General features: G+C 39.0%; 1 protein-coding gene across 3 annotated transcripts in view; it reads right to left on the reverse strand.

Annotated features, from left to right (window-relative positions):
• Positions 1-470: 470 nt before the first annotated feature.
• vps9d1 (VPS9 domain containing 1) overlaps positions 471-24,609 on the reverse strand; it is a 33,068-nt gene continuing 8,929 nt past the window's right edge. The window contains exons 1-14 of one of the 3 annotated variants that reach the window (XM_029433665.1): positions 19,749-20,038; positions 19,540-19,608; positions 18,772-18,834; positions 18,387-18,439; positions 17,361-17,439; positions 16,681-16,766; positions 15,668-15,816; positions 13,732-14,094; positions 13,484-13,613; positions 11,883-12,088; positions 10,190-10,274; positions 7,544-7,648; positions 4,165-4,281; positions 471-2,051 (exon numbers count right to left, since the gene is read on the reverse strand). In XM_029433665.1, coding sequence (XP_029289525.1) covers positions 4,170-4,281; positions 7,544-7,648; positions 10,190-10,274; positions 11,883-12,088; positions 13,484-13,613; positions 13,732-14,094; positions 15,668-15,816; positions 16,681-16,766; positions 17,361-17,439; positions 18,387-18,439; positions 18,772-18,834; positions 19,540-19,608; positions 19,749-19,856 — 1,608 coding nt within the window. In that variant the 5' untranslated portion in view covers positions 19,857-20,038 and the 3' untranslated portion in view covers positions 471-2,051; positions 4,165-4,169. The other 2 variants (XM_029433667.1, XM_029433664.1) reach the window with 2 other exon arrangements.

A 24,609-nucleotide genomic window follows, 5' to 3' on the forward strand; every position in this document is an offset into this window, starting at 1 on the left:
GAGCATCCCATATGATGTTTAACTGTTTAAAGTAAATAAAAAAACAGATTATTTAAAAAAGACCCTCTCATAGTAGAATAACATTAACGATCATCGCATTCCATTGTTTAATACACATTTTGGACATAAACTGAAGTGTATAACTACCCCATGTTCTAATGAACACTTCATGTTTTCTTCTAGGTGAGATGTACTTTCTCCATGCTCTCTAAACACAAGTTACATTGTGTGTCAGCATGATATGTAAACTAAAAATATTTTTTTTCCACTTGCCTCTCGGGGCAGGATTAACAAATCAACCATCAGACTTCTCTTAAAGAACCACATCAGCTGGATGAGAATGATCAGGGTTATACTAGTCTGATAAATGCACATTTTCCACATTTCAAGTATGTCGTATATTGAACCTGCTTTGTGTTATAGGCCCCCGGGTGAGGTCAGATGTTGAGTCAGACCACAACACATATTCAAGTATTTAAATATTTCTGTTCTCTTTATTGACCCATCTCTCAAACACACATTCATCATTCTCTTTCTTACATTCCCAACCTTTCACAGTAAAACTGTTTTATAATGAAATAACTTTTTCAAAAGCAATGTACAATAAATCCTTTACATTAATATAGTGGCTTAATCCACTTTGCAAAATATCATAGCATCCTGTCATTTGTATTATAATTACATTAAGATTTGTTACATAGACATAAATCTTGTTTTTGGTGTTAATGTCACAAAAAGTAGGTAGTCAATCCAAAACAGTTCTTGGGACATCTTTTCACATCTTTTGTACCCATGCAGAAATACGAATACAAATAAAATTCAAGCAAGCAAACAAACCAACAATGACAATTTATAAAACTGTATTTTTTCCAGGCTGTGACACTGGATGCAAGTCTGCTTCAGTGGTCTTCAAAACAACCAAACAATATTTGTGCATATTTCAGCCAGCTATTTATTATACATTTTAGTCGAATTTAAACCACTTCCCATCATCTACTGGGGTATACCAGGATTAAAGATATCTGAACGCACAAGAATGTGCCACAATGGCCAAGGAAGCATTGGGAAAATGGTGAAAAGTATTTATTTTTTAAGCTGGGTAATTGAGTTTACCCTTTAGCTTTCCTTTGGAGCGTTTGTTGATTTTGAACCTTTTTGATTTTGATGCGCTGTGGTGTGGCTTGCAAATCGTCTTAGAAGCAACACACACACGCTCCCACTGAAAAAAATGGATCAACTAACAAAGTGCAACTGTATTAATACCTACAGTAAGTACGACCTCACCCTAATCCTCTACATTTAAATGTTAACCAACATGCTGTTACATGAAACACAGCGACTACAAACGGTTGTCCCTGTGCTCCTCCAGTGTCTCGCATTGTTGTTGGATGGCAGCTGTGAATGGAATGGAAGATAGATGGTAGATCTACAGTCTGAACTTAAAGCCAATATCGAGTGTAGCCTTACCGCCGAACGTGTCGACTCCCAAAAAGCATAAATTCAAATTCTTTAATAGTCTTAAACGTCTAGTCTGAGTTTGCATGTTTTTTTTTTAATAAAAAATAAAATAAAAATGCTACAGGGTGCATGTATTAAAATAGACAGTCGTCTTCCTAAAACATTAAAATTCTGATACCATACTGTAATGAAGACAAATATGAGTTGAAGCACATGTAATGGGTTTCTTCACTCAAAAATGGGAAGACCTGAAAGATGGTTTACAAATGTGTTTCCTCTGTCATAAACCATATTGCATGTTTTCCTCTGTAAGCATTCGTATAGTTGATGGCTTCACATCCAAAGGTTCCCTAAAGCAACTCCAATCTCAACCACATACAGTCCCTTTAACAATCCAGTGCTAGTTAATGCAGCAATGCTACACGATGGAAACACATTCTTAGGAGGTCCCAGCAAAGCCCAGTGTCCGATTTGGTGAACAACAACTCATAGGCACTGGTTTAGTGTGTGTGCATAAGATAACATATCTGCATAACCTGCAGGGAGCTGCAGGTTCAGCTGGTGGAGGGTGGATCTCCTGTGACTGCAGCAGCCTACAACACAAAAGGGGATGTATTATTCCCTGCACTGGTAATACATTTGAAATGTAATGTGTTCAGGGTTAGGTTTAGCTAATCTGGTCCTATTGTAAAAAGGATAAGGCTAGGAGCATCCTACACTTTTCTTGATGCATTTTCTAATCTCATAAAAAGACCAAAGCAATAATGTGTTAGTCCGTCTCTCAACATTTAGACTGAAACAGGACTTGCACCCAGGCCACACTGCCTGCATGAGCTGTGCGTGTCGGAACCTATTGCTTTTTATTTTGGCTGCCATGTTAACAGAATAGAGTAGTCACACAGCCCGAGTGGGCAGCAATCTTGGCGTGGCTGCAAGTCGCCTACTGTTCCAGGTCACAGCTAAAGTAGACAATGAAATGATCTTTTCACAGTATATTGACATCATACCAGCAACGTTAACAGTTTCAATGTCTACATCTGTAGAATGTGACAGACGTGAAAAAAGGAAAACATTTATATTTAACTCACACACATTTCAAAATAAAAGTCCTAAATAAAAGGGTTTTTCTGCCCCCAGAATCCCTTCATTTGTTAACACATGCTACATTACACCATAAAAGCAGAATCCTGACATTTGATGTTCAGCACTTTTTTTGACAAGTTAATAACATGCTTACTGCTTTTTCAGTTATATTGAGCTTCCCAAACCTAGCCTGCCCAAGTGACATTACAGTTCATGGTAATGAAGCTAGTAACAGTAGCTGATGGCAGCAAATCCTGCACGGAGCCAACAGCCAACAGCTAACATTAACATTATGATACGTTCAAGCTCTATTCATTACAAATGAGTATTGGGCAAAGGTAAATTATAACAGTATATTGATGTGTTCAAATGTAATCTTATAAAATACTGGGATAGTTTAACTATTCAACCAAAGAAAAAGTAGAGCATCTTACAAATTATTCTGATGGCAAAACGGCATAAAAAACATTCACACAGTGGCCTTAAATCCTGAAAATCAGCAAAACAATTAAAAGTATTCAGGATTTATCTGCATCATTCTCCAATGATTTATTCATGTGTAACTCTTATTAGATATAATAATTAAATATATTAGATTTTGCGTGAGAGAGAAGACTTGCCGAGTCATACATGAACCAACACAACACATCGCATAAAGCAGATTAGTGTGGAAATCATTGTGTCACTTGGAGTTTTGGGGAATTCCAGTTGAGGACGTCACAATTTATCCCCAAGAAACAGTGTGGAAACATCCCCTTGGGCGCCAGACAAGCCATTCAGCGACACGCTCGTCCCTCAGTGCAATACATCAGTCTCAGTCTTTTCAATTTGAGTGGAAATTGCAGAAATGTCAGACGCAACATCAAAATGTAAGTTTTACATTTAGCCCCGGTGAAGAGAAGGAGTATAGGATCAGAAAATTGGATCTGTGGCACAATAAGGAGACTGTAACGTTCTTCAAATTATGTTGTTTTCTACATGGTTTTCCACCATTCGAAGATGGCACTCTTTTATTACATCATCTTATTGTGCCTTCTTCTTCTGCAATTGTGTAATGGCACCCGAGTGTAGATGTTATTCTCGATGCGTCCAACTTTAATATTTACATAACAGATGAATGTGCATTCAATTGAACAAGGCTGAAATCTGAGTATACGTCATCCCCTTAGTAAATTGTTACAACATATTAGCATTAATGATTGCATAATTACACATCCAACAGAAAAAGTGACAATTTAAGTAATCTTTCTGGCTACCTGACAAATACAAGTTTGTAATTCACTCTGTAGCTCAATGCACATGTAAGACCAAAACAGAACATTTTGTTATTCATCCAACAGTATTTTATACAAAACTACTTTTTACTTTACCATTTATAGAAATTTAAAAAAAGGTGCAATTACAAAATAAAGTCATCTACACTAGTGGTGTGTGGCCAGTCAGATAGTTTTGGTTTTATGTGCAGAAGTTTTGAGTAAAGCTGGGATGACATGAATTATGAGCACATTTTTTACTACATGTTCTTAGTTTTCATGAGAAGCCCAGTACATACCCGTTTAGATTGCTTTACACAAAAGGTCAGCAAAATGTTTACAAGAGCGTCAAGTATGATCTTTCCTTTACCTTTTTCATAAGATTTTGTCTGCAGGGAGAAGTGTTCCTCCAGTGTGCAATGACTCAACATAGGCCAAGGCACTCTGCATGGAGGTCAGACAGTAGCCTTCCTCTCCTATCAAATAGCTGAAAAAGAGAATTCAACATTAGATGATAACAAGACATCTTTAAGTAAAAGTAATGGTTGATAGTTCTTCCTTGTATTTTAACAGGTCAAAAGACAAAATGTATAAATAAAAGTCAAATAGGGACACAAACAGAAAACTGAATTTTAAAAGAACTGATTTAAAAACACGGCACGACTGCCCACAAACATGTTAAATATCCAAGCACAGAATAAAGATCCAATTTATTCATTTTGCTGAAATCTCCACATCAACATTTTCCCACAGTGAGTAAAGGAGCAAACATCTCTGTTCAACCTTGAAGACATCACTAAGTGAAAGAGATCTGTGCTTTTTTCTCCACTTCTAGAGCCACTATAAATGTATTAAAAGGTTAGGCAGCATGGGGAAAGAGGTGACTTATGAATGGAGGGTTGATATGTGAGAAGACCAAGAGACACAAGAGGAGATCTGTTCAGAGGCTGCAGAGAAGAGACAGAAAGGGGCTGGAGCGCAAGTCAACTCTGGCTGACCTTTGACTAACGAGAGCAAGCCACGAGACCGACAGCAGCCAGGACGCTGCACGAAGAGTGAGAGATTTGGAAAGGACATAAGAAGATGTTTATCCCTCGTTTAATATAGTCTGGAAATTGTGAATAAAATGATGCTAATGTTGTGGTAGCTTGGCTAGTTTAATATATAAAAACTGCAGTTACATACCTAAACAAGAATCCACCATTGTAACTGATGCAATCTTAATTTCATCAACAAAAAACTATGAACAAACATATTTGTTTGCAACCTTTCTTTCCCAACAAACGTGACAAAAACTTAAAAACTGACTTTACAATAAAAACTTACTTTAGCTATAACAGCCGGCATTTCAGTAACTAGTGCAGTGCCCGTTCAGGATGTGCTCGTGACGCTGCTTCTTGGCTTTCGAAGTGAGTCTTTGCACGTGCTTACAGTCTGGCCCACCTCTGGTGACTGCAACTAAACTGGATCTACACTCAATCTCACTCCTGATTTTGTTGACAAAGGTTGGCAAGAATTATATTAAAAAAACAGAGATAGCAAAATATGAAGAAGAATATATTAAAAGTTCATGTTCAAGCCCACTATATCTCACCAGGTTTAATTTCTTTCTGTATCCCGTCAAATAACGTTTTGTTCTAGCTTACTCCACTAAGGTATTTCTTAAAGGCTTTTTACCTTAGCTGGCTGATGTACAAACTGTACTCACAACGTTAGTATTATACTTAGAATTCCAAATACATTTACTGATAGCTGACTCAACCAGGTATTTTAAAGAGACTCTTGGCCATCTCATTCACAGCCTTTGGAGAACAAGAGCATATCCACCCTCTCATAACCTTGTGGCCTGTCTTGGTTTCTCTTGCGCCCTTCCAACCCACTGAACTACACATACATCAAGTGGGACTTTATTTGTATTTTTATGAAGAAAACCAAATCCCAAATGTCCTGACATTCCTTGGCCACTGCCAATCTAAGCAGCTGGCTTTTACTACCCACTGTTTTTATGGCCATGAGTAGACCTCTTGGGTGTGGTCTGAACTTGCACGCAACGATACTCAGCTTGATGCATGATCTCGAATCGAGACCACCAGCACTCTTCAAATGTCCTACTTGACAGCCTATTTTGGCATTTGCTCGGAACGCATTCAACCTTAGTGTGGCAGTTGTGGCTTATGCATACACTACAATCTTAAGACAGCGTGTCCCCGTCCACATCAGAAAAGAGTGAGATGTCATCTAAAAATCAGATTGCATTATTAGCAGCAATCCACCTGTGATGTCTGATTGCATGGGGATAACTATGTACGTGCATACTAGAGCCGGAATTTCTGAGGTGGATACAAATACCTATAGGAGGAAAATCTGACGACAATATCAGCTGATTTCTTTTTATTCCATAGTCACAATTCTTTAATTACCAAATGTATCAGAAATGTCTCAAAGACATGAACTGATCGAGACATTTTAAAGTTGAAAAATAAACAGTGCTCTCTTGTGAACAAAGCGTCTAATGTAATGTAAATATACTGACGTGTAAAGAGTCGTGTGTTGCAACTGTGCAAGACGCTGTAACGACACTTTACAGATGTGTAGTTGAGATCAAAATGAAGGTCGAGTTCCGAGCAAGGGCAGTGAAAGTAGGAGGCTAGGAAGTGGGGAAGGGGACATTGCCCCCCCCCCCCCCCCCCCCACTTTACTCCACTGGCCTGATTGGTGTTGCAGTCACAAGCTGGTCTCTAGTTTTGATTTAATTCCACTGTATACGTACATGAAGGATTTTCTTTTATCATTATTACCATTTACTTTCCCCCCCATTGTATAAGTGCTGTATTCCAGGTTATAATTGTAAGTACTATTATTGTCCATGTCGTAATTTACACAATATGGACATTTTATTACCCGATGAAATTGTTGTGGTGAACACAACAACTGCCTATTTACATATCCAGAAGGCCCAGCGCAACAATATCATTTATTTGGAGTCGTGGTTCTGGTCACCTGATAAACGCAAGTCTTTGCTTCTCGTTACGTTTCGGTCTCCGCCAAAAGAGAGAAACATATCTGGCTCTTTAGAAGCTCGAACGTTTATCAAGTATACAAAGGTTGATTAATGCAAGACAGATGGATCGATAGGGATAACTAGAGACCATCTTGCGATGGGATCACACCAGCTGCAATGCCAAAACGGGCCAGTTTCAACTTCCGGTGTCGTTGCTCGGACCACACCCATCTTTGAACTCAACCTGTATTTTCATCTGAACTACACACCTGTAAAGTTTTGGGGCTGCATTTTGCACGGTTGCGACGCGATATTGTCATCGTGTTGACAATATCTGTCCACAGACACTTGGCTAAGTACTCAAAACCCCTTCTGTGGTATACCCGGTACAGTAGGAGTCTCCAGCACCACGCTTTGCCAGGACCAGGTAGGTCATTTACCAGGCTGGTAAAGACAGGGATGACCGGTGCAACACACTGCCAGGTTCAAGCTGACAAATACTGATCTGCCCTGAAACCCTGTAATCAATCAAAGCTGTCACAGTGAAATGTATTGTGCAAGCTGGCTAAGATTTCTATCAGGTAGCTTTAGGCATGTTTACTCTAAGTACAAGGCCATTTGTAAACTTCTTCAACATGGGGGAAGGGTATCGTGCAGATAGACATTCCTCTAAAATTGTAACAAATCTGTTCAGACAAATTTGATGGCAACAAGAAATGAAACATCTTTTTCCATCATGATGACTCACCCTTCATGAATGAACTCCTCCAAAGCAGCGCATTCAGACACCAGCTGAGGACACTGGCACCGCAGAGCCACAAAGGACAGGATGGGCAACAGGTCATCTGCACCGCTGTCAGACAAAAGGAAGGAGATCAAGTAAAAGAGGAAAACAGAAGTAAATAAGAAGAGAGGAAAGCTAAATAAATAGAGTGACATTTACAGAGTATGAAGGCATGTGCTCCCCAGGGGACTGAATGGAAACTAAATTAAATGTAGCTCTTAATGGTTTGCGTGTTCAGGGATGGAAATGATAAAGCTTGTTTTCTCTCCCTGAGATCTGTTGGGAGGACAAATTGCAGCCTTGGAGATGATGACAGCCTGATAGCATTCTCCCTGTGTGCAGACAGTGACCATTTGTTTATCAGGACTCACACGCAGGGCTAACTGCTTGCTTGCTAGTTTGCGTGAGAAGGTAGGTTGCTGGCCCTCGACTGACCCGGCCGCATGCAACTGGATACTCTCCTGCTGCAGGATTCTGGAAGGTGTGGACAGGCTCATGTAACCACAGAAATCTGGACCTGACATACACAATCACAACCCTAAATTATAATGTTCTGAGTTCACTACAGTAAACGCAGACATTGATCCTCTCACACTAAAACTGGCGTCTCTGCATTCCAAGGATACAATGCACTCTTCCCACACGCATGAATACTGATTTCAATGAGAAGATTAGGCTCCATTATGGGTTTTGCAATGCATTTTATTTTATTGGAAGATGAAACAATTAAGTATTTTTTCTTACTCTTTGTCCTTTTTTGCTGTTTTTGACTTAACAGGAACATTTAGCAGCACAATAGGAGAGAAAAAAAAGTGATATGGACAAAAGCACACAATAGAACAAATGATCTCCCAATTGGTCAAGGACAAAGAACGGACTATATGGAAATGCTGTCGAATGAATAAAGAGGGCAGAGAGTACAATGAAGTACATTTGTGTGTGAGAGACCGTAAATTAGAAACTAAAGTGAAAGGGTGCATTAAAATAAACAAGTAGAAACTATGAGGAGAGCTTAATACGCACTGTAGCACTTCCAAAACCAAAAACACTCTGAGTCACAGTCACCTGGCAACCTGTATTTAGATGGACTAAGGAAACATATGGGCCTATACTGAGCAACAATCAGCGAACACAAATGTGAACACTGGCAGATTGGAGCCAGGAAAGTACCCAGTCCAAATTTAGCCTCTTTAAAAGAAAAACCGGGAATCAAATTTAGAGGCAACATTTTAAGTTCACTTCTGAATAAACGTTTTACTGAAATAGAGCTGCCACTGGCCAGATTATGTCATTGTCAAATGATGAGCTAGAAGTGCCACAGTTTGCTATGGAAAAACAGCTGTACCTTTGATATAATGGTTTTGATAACACAGCATGATTCATGTTTCATTTCTTGGAACTACATGTTGTTACCAAGTTGTTTATTTGACCATACTGAGAGAACAAAGATAAATCATTCAACGTCACAACTTTTTGGGGTAAAATGCTTAGAGAAGGGCCGTGCCCGGTCAACTGTTCTGCTCCAGTCTCAGATCCCTTCACATATATATTCCAATACAAGGAGACAGATATGGAGCAGGAGACATAGCCTCAGCCATTCTCGAAAATCATTAGTGGATCCAACAAAAGAGAAAAAGGGACATGGACAAGAATGTTTAAAAAAAAAAAAGACAAGATATCAGATAACTCTTTATATAAAAAGAACAGGATTTTTTGCACATTTTGTTCCCAGATATTGGGTGTTTGTGGGTTGCACTACACACAAAAGAGAGGACTTTTACAAGCATTAATGTGCACATATACACCCAAAAAACGTTTGGTTTCATGTTAACTGTTTAAAGCCCTATTCAAAAGTGTCCGACCTAAACTTAAGACACATCCCAGTAAAGGCTTCCATTTCAGGACTGAGATCCACCTTGCCATCACAAATATTGGCTCTCAGTTTGTTTGGATGCAAAAGTATTTTCAGTCCATTAACTTACAGATGAGAGTTAAGCTAAGCAGTAATGAAGTTGATCTGAATGTGGAACACACATAAATGGATGCCGTGGTTTTTTAGTCAAACTGTATGTTCCCCACAATGGGTGCTACAACCCACTGAGCCTTTGTCTGACTCTCTGTGCATCATCATGGATTTCACAAAACTCCCATCTCTTTTCTTCTCTTTTCCCCAAGCCTGTTGTTGGGCCCTGGGTCTGTTCCAAACCCAGACAGGACGACCCACTTTTAGGCCTGGCAAGGAAGAGGCATTCTATAGGGGGGCAATAGACCTAGGAGAATCCCTGCTGCGCCAGGCCTAACTGAGCACTGATGAGACCTGACAGGGCAGCTACAAAGGCAGAGAGACCTTAAATGATGTTTGGGTACTTGCACTGAAAAGTCTTTCCCTCCCTATCATAAGCATGGAGTCAATGAAGAAAGGGCTCTTATTTTGAAGTTTAATGAGGTGTACTTGGGAGGAATTCAACTAAAAGAACAACAACACTTGACGGTCCTACATAGTTTTAATATCTTAGGTTACTGTTTTTCCAGTCCCTCAGAGAGATTTTATATTTACTGCAGTGGCAAACCCTTAAACCCCAAAGAGTTGGCAGCTGATGATTTACTCACATGGCGGCTGTTTTTGGTGTAGAGTCCACCTCATGAAGACACCTGTAATTCTCAGCGCAGGCACAGATCAGCCGTAATGTCCTAACTGAAAAGAAATAGCAGAAGAAATATATAAACCATGTAAAACTGCTGTCCTCAGACCAAATATAGAATATGCAGATACAGAAAGAAAACACTGATGGACTGTAGCGTGCACTCTGCCCACAACAACCAATGTTCCATGTTTTGTCAATAAAAAGGCAAATGGTGCATTAAAGCAGTCAGAGGTTCATAAAATGGATGCACCAAATGTAATGGCTATTGTTTAATTTAAATGTTTTATACAAAGCAGCCACCACCACGAAGAAAAGAGCAAAACCTGCAGAAACTGAGACTTCAACAATCCAAGGAAAAGAAAAAATCTCAATAGTTCCCAATTAAGGAGCACATTCTTTAAAAAGATATATAGACTTAAAAAAAGTTGTAACATTTAAAAGCACAATCTTTTAGTTGGAGAACATGCTCTTCTGCCCTAAATGAGATGGTCCAGCCTCATACAGTACCAAAACATATCATGACTTTAGGCATTCTAAAGTCCCACATTTCTGAGATTACTATCAGCACATCTTCATTTTCAGGATACATTGACTTTATCCTGAACACGACTGACAATTGGAAATCACATGTTAATGCTAAATATAAACATTTTACTTATATCTATTTGTAATTTACCTCCACTAAGGAGGGTAAGGGTTTGAACCTATTTGTTTGGAGGCTAAATGTATTTATTATTAAATGAATAAATGTAAATCTAACCATACATCAACAGTAACTGTACCAAATAAACAGCACAAAACTGCATGTTGTACAACATAGTGATCTGTCTACAGAAGCTGGGGGTGATTAACAATGTGGTAGTCATTAGGGCTCATTTCAATCAATCCCATTTTGGGAACATGTGTAATTTCCCCTCCCTCCCCTTTAATCCACAAATACACATTTGCTTGGTTCTCCAATAATTTAGGTTACTTTAACAGACCTCTACATGTTTCTGTTATTGAATTTCATCAGCTCTGCACATGTTCTCTGGGAGAATTTAAAGTTTTGACTACCTTGATGGATACAACCCCTTTTAAAATCCAGACCCTAAACTTCATATAAACCATGTACTCACTGCTGAACAGCTCCAACACAAGGCATCCCAGTACATGATGTAACAAAAACAAGGTTTCTGAAGGATTCACCAAGTTCAATTTAAGACTTTTACAGCATAGAATACCACCTGCTTCATTATCATATTGGCCAAAGTATGAAAATATGATGATAGAAAACTAGAACAGATGATTTATCATCAAGTACCGACTAATGCAAAATCTACTTTATTAAATTCATAATTTAAGAATTATTTTTTGCTAAAATCGACACTTGCCAATTATGACATAATAGCAGTAGCAAGAGATCTGATGAAAGGATTGAACAGCCTGCAGCACAATCCACTGACTAAACAATCCCACTGTTAGTTCATAGATGTAGCACATCTCCTAACAGCCTGCAATTTAATTCAAAAACATTTAATAAGTAACTTACTTGTGAGGAATAAGTGTTAAACTTATCTTCTAAATTCTTTTTTGAAGACTAAATGTTATTATTTTTGTTGTAATTCTGTCCTGAAAGTCACCTTTGGGGAGGAAGAATAAAACACGATCCGACTCACCAATACATTCCAACTTCCTCTGTGGACAGCAGTCTTTGAGCAGAAGCTTAAGCTCCTGAACGGCAGACTCGTACGGGTAGGAAACCTGCCGCGAGTCAGATTCTTCAGGGAACAGTTTGAAAGGAACACCAACATCTCCAGGTGAAACATCCCGGTACAGCTTCATACTGGTCTCAAAGGCCTGTTCCCTTTCCCTATGGACCCTCCTGGGAAACAAAGACAAGGGGTCATCAGAATGAAAACACAGGCAGGGAAAACATTTCAACCACGGATGTTTGGAAGTGAGGAATGGAATTTGTGACAAAATTGTTGTTACAGATTATTTAATTTGACACGTTTTATTTTTGGCAAGGAAAAAAAGCATCAATAGTAATTTAATCACAGCACATAAGAAGCTGGTGGTGGTGCAGGGGTCTAATTTCTAATGGCTTGGGTATTCCAACATGACAGTGTTCATGGGTGGGAAGCCTGCAGGGTTTCTTTCTTTTCTTTTGTGGCGCAACCAGCATCTCCTATTAGTTGGTCAGGGCGGTGATGGAACTGGGAGTGAGGGATAGTGTGAAACTCCCACTTGTTGTTAGGTCAGTGTTTTTTATATTTGGGGCTACAGAGACATTACAGGGGGAAACACACAACCAGGGGGAAACACACAACCAGGGGGAAACACACAACCAGGGGGAAACAGACGTCGAAAAGCTGACCTTTTTCACGGCAGAGTTTTTGATACAGGAGTCAAAATAACTAATATCATTATGAATCGCTACATTGCATTACAATAAATGCTAAACCGAGCAATTGTTAATACAATTAGTTACACCTGGGCTTTTCCTGTAATATGTAAGATTCAATTGAGTATGATGAAGATATTCAGAAAATGTAGGGCCAGGTGGACGAACATTTGTTAGTCACTTTAAACTTTTGTTTAAACACTGTCAAACCAAGAGGTCCTTTGTGTGTAGGAAACGCAGAACATAGCATGACACATATGAAAATGGTCCTTTTTATAATGTGAGAAGAGGTACATGTACATTTAGTAGAAGTCAGTAATAGAATAGGTTGTGGAAATAACAACTGATCAAGACTATTTGAGTGCAATGAGAACCAAACCAGTAATAAAACTAGGAAGAGGCTGACATACTTGGAGTAGCACTGCCACATGCTGGTCATGTGAATCAATTCATGCCAAATCTTACCATTTGATTTAAATGCAGTATAATAATAAACCATAACACTACTAAATGCCTAAGGCTGCAGTTAAACTGCAGGAGTTTTAGCTAGGTGTTCCCAATGAACTGGAAAGTGTGTAAAAACCTCACTTCCACTATAAGTGACCGTTATTGATTTCCCCAGAAAGACACATTTTAAAACTGGCACCGACTGTTTGGTAATCTTTTTCTTGTTTGTCAGAAATATTTGACAGTCAAAAACTTGTGCTTTTGGCATAACAATTCTCACTGTTTAAATCGATAATCAACAGTGCTTTGATAGTTAAATAAGCTCATACATAAATCAAGCTGGGCAAAGCACTGCATATTTGAAGCCATGTTGTAGGTCACAAGGATTTTAGTTTATTTATTTAGGCTGTATTTAGGCTATAGTACCTGAAAAGAGCCACCAGGGCGCTCCACAGCGGTGTGAAGAAGGCTTCTTCTATGCTGGCGAGGCACAAGTCTTTAGAGCTGGCTGTGTTTAGACACTCAAAGGATAGCAAACACAGTGACAGTAGTTGATCTGAAACATAAAGAAAGTCACATTTTTCAACAGCAACAGGAACTTGTTGCTGAATATCAACATAGTACTTTTCTACACGTGCAAACAGAAACCATCCATCCTCGATCCTCATGCTCACCAATTGCAATATGAATGTCTTTGACAACAGCCTTTAGGTGTTCAGTCAGTGCTCTCATCTCCAGCTCCTGGATGCCACCCTCGTCCTGCTCTGGCTGCATCGAGGGATCACGGGTCACTTCTGAGTCCGAGCCAGTGTCATCTGTGCTGCAGTGAAGCCGGGCCCAGTCCAACTGGGTCAGGAACTGCTCCAGATCTTCAAACGAGTTCTCCCGCTCCACCATCACCTGTGCGTGAGGCTCCTCCCCTTCTTCATCATCATAGTTGGTGTAGAGGTAATGAGAGAGTGAGGGGGAAAGAGACAACCCCGGGCTGAAGCTCTGGCCACTAACGCTACTGCCCCTGGTTGGCTTTGTCGAAGTCTCTGCATTATGAAGAACAGTTTCACATCAACAAAATGTATTAATGCTAATGGATAATGCTAACTACAGGGACAGTCTCTCTGGAGCAGCTCAGGGTTAAGTACCTTGCTCAGGGGCACAGTGGTGGCAGCCCTGGTATTGAACTCACAACGTTCTGGTGTTCTATTTGTAAGCCTAAACACTAGACAACCACCATCCATTAAAAAAATTGCAGTTGGGTTAATGCAGAGAAACGCGAGATGCATGTAAAATCTACATTTTATTGAGATTTGTTCTCACGTTTCAGTAGTTACCACATGACCATTTATGGCAATAGGATGACTATTCATTAAAATGAATACAACATATTACCTATATGTAATACAGGTTATCTTTATTTATTATTTGTCCTTTAAGACCAAGCTGAGATTCGGTCGAGCAGTTTTTGAGACGTTCATGTGATACCTGCAGTCTTCTACACTCTTGTTTTAGAGGACCAGAAACATGGTTAATCCAGGGCTGAGGTTATGCCTTTGGTTCTTATTTTGAAGAGAGTTTATGGGTCCAGAAGATGTTTGCAAGTTGCATAGAACACTTTGAGCAGCTGCTCTGTGCCTAGGCCGGAAAAGGGAGCTGCAGAGGTGGTTAATAGGGTTAAGAAATGCGTCAGAGAACTACTCGGCAGTGGAAGGGTGTTATGGCGAACATAAATTCCAGGCTGTGGTGGTAATGGGTCATGAACTTTCTCACAGATCGACCACAGCAAGTCAGAGTTGGTAAGCACACTTCATCCACCCTCATCCTGAACACAGAAAGGCTGTGTGCTTAGCCCTATGCTATTCACATTCTTTACCCATGACTGCACCCCCATCCGCACCTCCAACTCTATAACTACATTTGCTGATGACACCACAGTAGTAGGGCTGATCTCAGAGAACGAGGAGACAGCCTAGTGGTGTAAAGACAACAACCTCGTCCTTAACACCTCCAAAACCAAGAGGCTAATCCTAGACTTCAGGAGAACAGTACTTTTCATCCAGGAGATGATCCACGAGTCCTTTTGCATACAGTGATTGAGGCCAAGAGAGGTGACGCTAGGCCGCCTGCCTGTTCATGTAGAACAATTAACCTGTTGCTCAGCTGTAGGTCTATTAAGGCAGGTGGATGAGAGAGCACCCGCCTCAATTTCTGTTTCTAACCAGCGTCCAACTGATCTGAGGACAAGGGAGTTGAACAGTGCAGGTTCTCATGCTCCACCACAAACAGAGACCAGGAACAGTTTACTGCACCCAGTGCTGGATTGGAAACAGTCTCTGAGAGAGAGCGGGCAGTTATTATGTTGGGATTAATAGTGTACTGGTTTTAGCGAATTGATCACTATAGTGGATGATGTACAGAATACTTCCTTATTACTTTGATGCACCCAACTTGCATTATACAGTATTTTGTCCCATTGTCACAAAAACGTGACTTTCACTAAACACCATTTTAATCCTCTAATGTTTCATTAAGGACCAAACTAGCTGTCACAAAGCAAAACAGACAGAAGAGAAAATTAACAAGCTAAATGTGAACTCAGCCAGACACTGGCCCTACCTGGATGAAGGAGGTTGTGAGTGCTGCGAGAAGGCCTCAGTGGCAGGGCTGGACTCTGGGGGAGGCCTTTACTGACGATGGGGTAGAGCCTGTTGTAAACCCGGTACTGGTGTTTCCTCAGCAGCTTCACTACTGGGTGGTCAGACCGGCTGAAGACATAGTACAAATGGATGTTATTCCATCCTGTTACAAATAGCGTGATGACAGCATCCCATAGTGACACAAATTTCCCCATTTATATACAATAATATATTATATAATAAACACTATTATATACTTTTTACTTCATATTCTTAGAATGCATGACCAATTTAGGACAAGACAGACAGGAACATGTGTACACGAATACAACCCTCGTTATATAATTATTTGATTTCAGTGTGTAGCCTATAATAATAATAATAATAATAATAATAATAATAATAATAATAATAATAATAATCTTGTGCCATACTAACTGGAGCATCTCTAAAGATAACTTCTGAACCATGATGTATTGCCAGAGCTGACGCAATATAACAAAAGCAAGACTGAGTCGACCTTTTAAACACATCAAACAATCGGTGTGATGGCATAACGAAAGCCATCGTTGGTCAGTTTCTAAATATAAACATTGCTAAATGTTTAAGTATGATGACTGTATAAGCATGTGCAGTACTCCTGATTTATAATAACATGGGGAGTAACTGGCTGAAATGCAGGCTCAGCTGCTTGAACACCAGTTGAAGCACCAAAACTGGTCTGGGACCAGGGTTTGAGATCAAGTGTACTTGTTATAGTGCAGATGAGTTTTTCAGGCACAAGTTGCTAAAGTGATATTCAGGGACAAAACCACTTACAACAACTCCATTGACGGGGGAAGGTCAGCAATACAAATGCACACATCCTATAGTCTGCTCTGTTTTGGAGGTGCAATGGCACAACAAATGTTATTGCTCAACTAAATGTCACTACACTAAAGCACAAAGATTACCTTAAACTACATTTAAAATGCACATGTTGCAGTTAGTTACCTGAGCAGGTAGGAGACTACACCTGAGACTAATGTGACATCATCAGGATTCTTCCTCATGTTTGCTTTCCACAGTTTGGGCCAATCCTAAAGAGAAAACAATATTAAAAGTCTATAAATGACTTGTTTTTTTTTTATATATATATATATATATATATATATATATATATATATATATATATATATATATATATATATATATATATATATATATATAGATATAGATATAGATATATATATAGCTATATATATATATCTATATATCTATATATATCTCTATCTATATTATATATATATATATATATATATATATATATATATATATAGATATAGATATAGATATATATATATATATATATATATATATATATATATATATATATATAGATATATATATATATAGATATATATATATATATAAATAATTTCATCCAAATCTGATTAGTGGATTAAGTTTAATTTAACTGATCAACATAAAATTGATCAATGCCAAATTTGACAATTGTTTTCTTTAGTTGTGTGAGAACACGATTTATTAGAAGCGTTTCATATAATCATATACTGAATACTCCAGGTTTGCTGGTCAGCCCTAGTAAGTGCACCTCAAGTATCACTCCGGTAGCTTGTAATGGCATCTTCAATTAGTTTTGACATATTTATGGTGTTACCTCGCAAACTTACGTGGTCTTGCTCATATTCCAGTACGTTGGCATAGAGAACACGCTGCTCTTGCTCCTCTGCCCCAGATGCTGCAAATCTCCTGTAATGACAAACACACAGAAAATATTTACGTACATCCATACTTGCAGTCACACTGAAGTTGCCAACCTGGAAAGTATCACCCTCATGAGTGTATGAATATCAACGAGTCAGTTTCTTCAGTGAGGAACCACAGTATGAAATCTGCATCGTCGTGGATTGATTTAGTATAGAAAGTCAATTTACCTCAAATTAACCAAAGAACTATCATTACACAGGTTCATTTGATTATCATTTTCTTAATAAATTGGCCTATAAAAAGGTATATAGATACAACTATACTATAAAGTATGTAGTGTATGTTTTGCCTTGACCACTGAACTAAACACACAAATGACAGAGCAAGGACATGCTGATTTATCGCACACAGCAAAGTGTTTTGCAAAATTGCCATATATACAGTTCATGTACTAGAACACCATATCTCACTTCCTTAATGATATCCAACTACATTTAGGCATTGTTAAAATCATACTTATTCTAAGAGTTTTCTCCCCTCCTTTTGGGTGAAGGCAAAAGTGACCGTAAACTTCCTCAAACCCGTGTGGCTCCAAATTATTTCCAAAACTGACTGAACCCTTTCCGAGACTTTATTGAAAGCGTTACCCTTCGATAAAAACACAAAGAGATAATGCCACAGGCTCTTTAGGAAGCGGTAAGAGGGTGAAAGCATTTCATTTCAAAGTTTTAACTTCAAACAGGGTTTTAAGGGAAACTTAGGGTAAAAATAACCTGATAATTATGTATGATCTTTTATAGACGGATTATAGTTTCAAATATTTGTAGAATTATACATGTCATGACAAGTCACCTATCTTCGTATTCGAGTCCCTTTGTAAATACATCTACTTTTAAGTGGTTAAAGAATGAAGGCAGAAGTTATAAAACAGAATAAAGTTTGAACCTAATTTGGTGTGTATGCGTGTTTGTTTGAGAATAGTGGTGTACCGGTTGGCCTCTTCCTGTAGCCTTAGTCTTCTCTCCTCCATCTTCCGCTGGAGCTAATGTTTCCACAAACATTAAGGATACCACCAAACATCATATTCCTCACATGGATCAACTATAAGTGATTATATGTTGGAGTTTAAAACAGAGGCATCTTATCATAACTTCTGATGAACAAATGTATTTCTCCACACACAGCTCACCACTCCCACTTGAAGGATTTGGAAAGCTGGTTGAAATGAGCACAAATAAAATAAGATATGTGAATAAAGTGTCACACATTGCCTTACTGAAAAACGTTGAGATGAGTACAGCTAGCTTTCACCTGTCAAGCAACAAAGGCAGAGACTTAATGAGAACAGGACACAATGAGACATCACAAGGATACAGCATCCTGCCTGGCTTTTGCTATGATGAGGTTCTCCATCATCTGCCGCTGGAGAGAGAGCGTCTGCATTGGAGAAGAGGAGAGGAAATTACTTAAAATACCTGCATTCATGTAATTAAATATGACCAAGGAAAAATATTATGTAAAGTTGTATCAATATGTGAATTGTTTAGTTTATAAATTAGCAAAATATATCCAGGGGAAACAAGACGTCAGGCAGTAAACACCAACATACTGAGGTAAAAGTGAAAGACGTGAAATGTGAAGCCACTTCATCATGGCCCATCCCAATTTCTATCTAAAATCTACTAACAAAGTGAGTAAATGATGCTTTACAGCATGCACAGCAACACAGATATGGACAACACACAAGGTAAAAGCCTAAATTATACCATCAGCCATTACAAAATGGCAATAGGTCTGGTGAAAGCTGTGACAGCAGTTTGCATCACCAAGAACGTTTCCAAACACCAACAAATGACAGTGAATGCGATTATATAGTTATACTGAACCAGCACAAGCAGTTCAGTGCCGTTCCCTCCTTGGTGACTGTGGAGCCGAGCCACAGATCTCAAACATGCAATATATGTAGGTAACAGCTCGGGACGTTAATTAATCTTGGTGTTTGCGCTTTGAACAGGTCATTTAAATCAACCTTACTCCTCTACAGGGTGAATTGTTAGGAGACACGCAGAAATAAAATCATGTAAAACGAACGAGTTGGGTGTTCCCTACATGGCGCTCATTAGCCAACTTAGCCGACTTTACCTTTACAAACGCCTTTAGTTTTCTCCAGTAAGCACGTAGCTCCACCTGACGCCGAAGCATTTTCGGTATCTGAATGACATGTTAACATTAATTTAAATACTTCCAACAGAACATATAATTGATATTGGGATGAAATATGTTACCTTATTAAGCGTTGCGATCAACAAAATGTCAAACGGTACAAATTAAATGCCATGTCTCTTGCTTACCATCTTTTTTTTCTGACTGGAGAGATAGTTTTCACCAAAGAGATGAATAAGAGGAGTAGATTGAGTTCTGCTATTCAGCTGAGTGTTGTCTAGCCTTAAATAACCCATGCGGTACAGAGATCTCTAACACAGCCCACTCCCCCTTCACTCAGGTATACGTTCAGCATCAACAAGATGCGTCAACCTAACGTAGATATCAGACCGGAAGTAATACATCCACAATAAAAGCACATACGGTGGGTTCATCCCAAAACCTTAATTCTTCATAAAACGCGAGCGAGAGATACAGAAGAGAGGAATCCTCAGTTATGAAATGGGATATCCTCGTTCACTCGAGCGTCACTTTTAAACGACGTCCTTTACTGCTGGCGTGTGCACAGCCTTATCACCTGTCTCTGGACTTAACTCAAAATAAATCCTTTAGACCAGGGGTGTCAAACTCATTTTAGTTCAGGGGCCACAATAATTCTAACCACAGAATGACAAATATGACTAGAAGATTCATTATTATTATTGGATATCCCTAACCAATGAACAGTGTCCTATAGGCCCTAACATGTAACACAAACCACTAAAAAGGACTGTGAATTTTGATCAGTCAAATCATTATTGAATATGTGAGTTTCACACACTTAAAGGTTTGTTATAGACTAGGATCTCCTCATTCATCAAAGAGATTGATGAATAAATTCATCTATGTTTTACTAAAATTCAAGCACATTAAACATTTGAGGACTTTGATCATCCTTCTACAGTCCAGGACAGCTGCAGTGCACAGACAGCTGTGGAGCTGGGGCTGGAGCATTTATCTGGTGTAGTGATAACACACTAACCCTACATCTCCCTCGGAATCAATAACGTATCTATATATCTCACGGTGGTGTCCAGATAATGATGTGGGCTTCGTAGACAATTGGCGGACTTTCTGGGGAAGGCCTGGTCTGATTAGGAGTGACGGCATCCATCCTACTTTGGCTGGAGCAGATCTCATATCCAATAATATTACACAGTCTATTAGTGGACCTAATCCATGACAACCCAGAGTTGAGACCAGGACAAAGAGTTGTAGTCTTACACACTTCTCTGTGCTTCTTTCCGGGCAGTCACCCACTCAAATCCCCATAGTGACTGTGTCTGCCCCACGACCACTGAAACTAATCAAGTCTATGGTTAACAGAAGAGGAGTTATACATGAAAACCTAATTAAAATAAACACCACCGCTGCAAAAGTGCAACTAAATCAAAAAATTAAATGTGGGCTCTTAAACATCAGATCTTTATCAACGAAAGCTGGATTGGTAAATGATTTAATATCAGATAATAAGATTGATTTATTTTGTCTCACTGAAACCTGGCTGAGACATGAAGAATATGTCAGTCTAAATGAATCTACTCCACCTGGTCATATTAATACTCACATTCCTCGAGGTACTGGCCGAGGAGGTGGAGTTGCGGCCATATTTGACTCAAACCTCTTGATCAATCCTAAGCCTAAACTAAAATATAACTCTTTTGAAAGCCTTGTTCTTACGCTCTCAAACCCAACATGGAAAACAATAAAGCCAGTTTTATTTGTTACTGTGTACCGCCCTCCTGGTCCGTATTCTGAATTTCTATCTGAATTCTCAGAATTTTTACCAAATTTAGTCCTTAAAACAGATAAAGTAATTATTGTAGGTGACTTTAATATTCATGTGGATGTTGATAGTGACAGCCTTAATAATGCATTTATCTCAATATTAGATTCAATTGGGTTCAGTCAAAATGTACATGAACCAACTCACTGTTTAAACCACACTCTGGACCTTGTTCTGGGATATGGTGTTGAAATTGAAAGTTTATCAGTGTGTCCACATAATCCTCTTTTATCAGACCATTTTTTAATAACTTTTGAAGTCCTGTTACTGGACTACAAGCCAGTAGGCAAAATATCCTACGCTCGATGTTTATCTGAAAGTGCTGTGACTAAATTTAAGGAAGTGATTCCATCAGCACTTAATTCAATACCAGGACTCAATATCAATATATCAGAGGAATCCAATGCTAACTTTAGTCCCTCCCAAATTAATCATCTTGTTGATAGCGCTGCAGCCTCACTGCGAATAACACTCGACTCTGTCGCTCCTCTAAAGAAGAAGATCATAAAACAGAAAAAGAAAGCTCCATGGCTTAATTTACAAATCCGCAAACTAAAACAAAAGTCGAGAAATCTTGAAAGTAAATGGCGTTCCACTAAATTGGAAGAATTTCGTTTAGTCTGGTTAGATCATCTTAAAACGTATAAGAAGGCTCTCCGTAATGCCAGAGCAGCTTATTACTCTTCCTTAATAGAAGAAAATAAGAACAACCCCAGGTTTCTTTTCAGCACTGTAGCCAGGCTGACAGAGAGTCACAGCTCTACAGAGCCTTCTGTTCCTATATCTCTCAGTAGTGACGACTTTATGAGTTTCTTTAACGATAAAATTATAATTATTAGAGACAAAATTAATCTCCTCCTGACCTCAATTGGTAATGACTTAACTTCAACTGTTGGAATTTTAAAAACATCTGTAACTCCTGAAATATATCTAGACTGTTTTACTCCAATCAACCTTAACCAACTAACTTCAACAATCTCATCGTCTAAACCATCAACCTGTCTTTTGGACCCGATTCCAACTAAACTGTTTAAAGAAGTTTTACCCTTAATTAACACTTCGTTATTAAATATGATCAACCTGTCTCTATTATCTGGCTACGTACCAAAATCCTTTAAAGTAGCTGTAATAAAACCACTTCTTAAAAAGCCTGGTCTTGAGCCAGAGGTTTTAGCCAACTATAGGCCGATATCTAACCTTCCCTTTCTCGCTAAAATCCTTGAGAAAGCAGTCGCAAAACAGTTGTGTGACTTTTTACATAATAATAGTTTATTTGAGGTTTTTCAATCTGGATTTAGAGTTCATCATAGCACAGAGACGGCACTGGTGAAAGTTACCAATGACCTTCTATTGGCATCAGACAAAGGACTTGTCTCTGTTCTTGTCTTGTTAGACCTCAGTGCTGCTTTCGACACTGTTGATCATGACATTCTACTACAGAGACTGGAACATTGTGTTGGCATAAAAGGAACCGCACTAAGCTGGTTCAAGTCCTATTTATCTGAGCGATCTCAATTTGTACTTGTTAACGATAAATCCTCCATGACAGCCAAAGTCAGTCTTGGAGTTCCGCAGGGTTCTGTACTTGGACCGATTCTATTCACCTTATATATGCTTCCTTTGGGCAATATTATAAGGAACCACTCTATAAACTTTCATTGTTATGCGGATGATACCCAATTATATCTATCAATTAAACCAGATGAAACCAATCAATTGGCTAAACTTCAAGCATGCCTTAAGGACATAAAAACTTGGATGTCTAGCAACTTTTTGATGTTAAACACAGACAAAACTGAAGTTATTATACTTGGTCCTAAACGCCTCCGAAACGCATTTTCTAATGACATAGAAGCTCTGGATGGCATTAACTTGGCCTCCAGCACCACTGTAAGGAATCTTGGCGTCATCTTTGATCAAGATCTGTCGTTTAACTCCCACATAAAACAAATCTCAAGGACTGCCTTCTTTCATCTACGTAACATTGCAAAAATAAGACACATCCTGTCTCAAAATGATGTAGAAAAACTAGTCCATGCATTTGTTACTTCAAGGCTGGATTACTGCAACTCATTGTTATCAGGTTGTCCCAAAAAGTCGCTTAAGACTCTTCAGTTGATTCAAAATGCAGCGGCACGTGTATTGACTAGAACAAGGAAACGGGATCATATTACTCCTGTATTAGCTGCTCTGCACTGGCTCCCGGTAAAATACAGAATAGAATTCAAAATCCTTCTCCTGACTTACAAATCAATTAAAGGTCAGGCTCCAGCATATCTTAAAGATCTCATAGTACCTTATAAACCAACTAGAGCATTACGCTCCCAGACTGCAGGGTTACTTGTGGTTCCTAGAGTCTCTAAGAGTACAATGGGAGCCAGAGCCTTCAGCTATCAAGCTCCTCTCCAGTGGAACCAGCTTCCAGTTTGTGTTCGGGAGGCAGACACACTCTCCACATTTAAGAGTAGGCTAAAGACTTTCCTTTTTGATAAAGCTTATAGTTAGGGCTGGCTCAGGTTTGCCCTGGATCAGCCCCTAGTTATGCTGCTATAGGCTTAGACTGCCGGGGGACACCTCCCTGCTCTCTTCCTTCTCTCCCTCTCTCTTCTTCTCCCTCTCTATCTGTATGCATTTATGTAAATGTATGTTACTAACTCACCATCCGGGGTATCATCCCCGGAGTGTCTGTCTCTCATGTGGCAGGTTGCCTCTGATAAAGTTTACGTCAGGATCATGAATCGTGACAGTGTCTGCTGCCCTGGTCCTGCTGGACACCGGGAAGCCTTATTGACATTTTCCTGGATTCATCCATACTTTCTATTTCTTTTTTTTCAACACAACATAATTTCTGTCAAATGTTGTATTTGTACTATGTTGTTTATCCTGTACACACGACATCTATTGCACGTCTGTCCGTCCTGGGAGAGGGATCCCTCCTCAGTTGCTCTCCCTGAGGTTTCTTCCATTTTTTCCCTTTTAATTTTGGGGTTTCTTTTAGGAAGTTTTTCCTTGTGCGATGTGAGGGTCTAAGGACAGAGGATGTCGTAACCTGTACAGTCTGTAAAGCACACTGAGACAAATGTATAATTTGTGATATTGGGCTATACAAATAAATTTGATTTGATTTGATTTGATCGATCTATCTATCTATCTATCTATCTATCTATCTATCTAACACTTCCTAATAGGATGCACTTGTGTTCCCTCCCTTCCCTCTCCTCTGG

The sequence above is a fragment of the Cottoperca gobio genome, chromosome 6, assembly GCF_900634415.1.
Source record: "Cottoperca gobio chromosome 6, fCotGob3.1, whole genome shotgun sequence".
Lineage (NCBI taxonomy): Eukaryota > Metazoa > Chordata > Actinopteri > Perciformes > Bovichtidae > Cottoperca > Cottoperca gobio.